Genomic DNA, 2186 nt, shown 5'->3' on the forward strand with positions numbered 1-2186 from the left:
CTCAGTTTCTTCTTTCTTTGTTTATATCAACTCTACCACTTCTCTTCGTAAGAAACCCGGTCTGGACAAGCCGGCCATTTCCCTCTCCAACCGGGTCCGACTCGCTGATTGTTCACTTCCGCCTCTGTGAGTCAAAGCGCCGTAGTTTAAATGACGTCGGGGACGAGACTGCCGACATGGAAGGAAAGGGAGAACAACATGCGGAGAGAGAGGCGGCGGAGGGCGATCGGCGCTAAGATCTTTGCTGGTCTGCGGATGTACGGAAATTACAAGCTCCCTAAGCACTGTGATAACAACGAGGTCCTAAAAGCTCTATGTAATGAAGCTGGTTGGATCGTTGAAGAAGACGGAACCACTTATAGAAAGGTACGCGTACACGTATTAGCAGTAGCTTCTTAATATCAGATGTAGGCGCAGGTTAACATGCGTTGTGAAATATGGGAATCGTAATCTGGTAGTGTAGATCTTTGACTACTGGAAAAGTCTCGATTGATTTTAGGTCCTTTTTGCTTAGCCAAAGGCTGCTTTCGCGCATAGCGTCTTCAAAATTGGCATTTTAGCTACTGGAAAAGTCTCAAATGCGATGAAGGTGTCACGTTACGACGGGGTAAGCTGTTGACCAGGCTGCGCACTTGTGGTCCTCGGAATTCGCCGTGTTACTTTGTGAGAGCTGCTATAGTGCGCTGTACGCATACGGCGCATAATACGAGTATGAAGAATCGAAACCCTTAACTTTTGGGGGAAGTAAATAAATTAGGGCTGTTTGATTTGATTAGTTGTCGCCTGCTGTCTCTCTCTTAATGCATGTGAGTAGTGTTGTACTAGTGAGTTGCAGATTTACTTGGATGAGGTGATATGAACTGTCTCCTACACTACATTTCTGAATGTGAATTTACACGAACATCAAAAGATTCTAATCCTTTAACCAAAAGGACGGTCAATTTTATTTTATTTTTTGACAGAAGACACACAAACAGGGCCTATTCCCTTTGTTACTGCCTATTCCCTTTGTTACTTCGTCATTAAGCTTTGGAAGATCCGTGCTTCATGTGGGCAAAAGTATGGCATTGGTACTTTTGTTGCTTAGTAAATTTTATCTCTCACTGATTAGACCATTATGTTATATCAGTGTGAGGTGAGGTCACCATCATCTTATTGCAAAATAATACCAAAACAGGAAAACAGTGTTGATCGAACCTGGCACATGTTAATGCTCTCCTAACAAGGAATAGACTCATTGCCAGCAGCCCGACACCACTACCAAGATTCACCCTTTATGCGAGCATCCGAGTTCTGACCTTGTGTTACACATGTTAGCAGTTAGTACATCCCAAATTCCTAGAGCATCTCCAATCATGGTGTAGAATTGTGTGTAAATTGGTATCTTCAGAATCACTTTTGCATTTTCAATTACATCTTGTGGATCTAAATTCAAATTTTGCTCCAATAGAAATATTTAAATCCACCTGTTGCCTCTTATGGATCTAAATTTACATTTTTTTGCTGGAAAACACTATTTGTGTTCCCTTTGCATCTGTGGATTGGAAAGGTTTCTGGCTACTTTGGAGATCTAAATCATAATTTAGATTTATTTTACACAACGATTGGAGATGCTCTAATAATGAATCAGATTCTAATGGGAGAATATGTACAAACATTCTTAAGTTTATGTATTTAAATGTATGTTGAAAGGAAGGTTGTGATTTAAGGTACTTCTAGAATTGATTTGGATGAATACATGGGAAGCCCAGAGACTGTTTAGGGCAACTGCAGCTATGCACTATGACCTATGTTTCCCCTGCACAAGGAGGTAGGCTCCTTGTTATTTGAATAGTAACCATAGGGCTGTAAATAGATGCTTGGGACTGCTGTTAGCATTATTCGTCCCCGTTGTGAATGCCAAGAGCAGTTGTGTTGTCAATGCACGAGCAATTAGGTTCTATCCCTCTACGCACGTCTGCTGCAATCAGTAATTGGGCATTAACAACTGTTCTTGGCATTCTTCGCATCTAGTACATACAAGTCTTGCATGATTGTTGCATTAGAAATAAAAATGTTTATTTTTATTTGCTCATTGGCTTTTAGACAAAAAATGCTGATTTTTTGTAGTTGGCATAGATGAAGGTCATGCTATAATTTCCTTTCTTCTAGTTGTAGTATAGTGCATAGTGGATTCAGTTAATGAT

The 2186-nt window shown here is 40.6% G+C and overlaps 1 protein-coding gene across 2 annotated transcripts; it reads left to right on the forward strand.

Annotated features, from left to right (window-relative positions):
• On the forward strand, positions 1-991 carry LOC111368674 (BES1/BZR1 homolog protein 4-like). 2 transcript variants are annotated; one of them, XM_022990057.1, is made up of 2 exons: positions 1-366; positions 515-991. In XM_022990057.1, exons 1-2 carry the CDS (start codon positions 151-153, stop codon positions 617-619), a joined length of 321 nt encoding a protein of 106 aa, XP_022845825.1. In that variant the 5' UTR covers positions 1-150; the 3' UTR covers positions 620-991. The 2 variants fall into 2 exon arrangements, with proteins under 2 accessions (XP_022845825.1, XP_022845826.1); XM_022990058.1 differs by having other exon boundaries at positions 4-366; positions 500-630.
• The last annotated feature ends 1195 nt before the right edge of the window (positions 992-2186 follow it).

This window comes from Olea europaea, chromosome 19, assembly GCF_002742605.1.
Source record: "Olea europaea var. sylvestris chromosome 19, O_europaea_v1, whole genome shotgun sequence".
NCBI lineage: Eukaryota > Viridiplantae > Streptophyta > Magnoliopsida > Lamiales > Oleaceae > Olea > Olea europaea.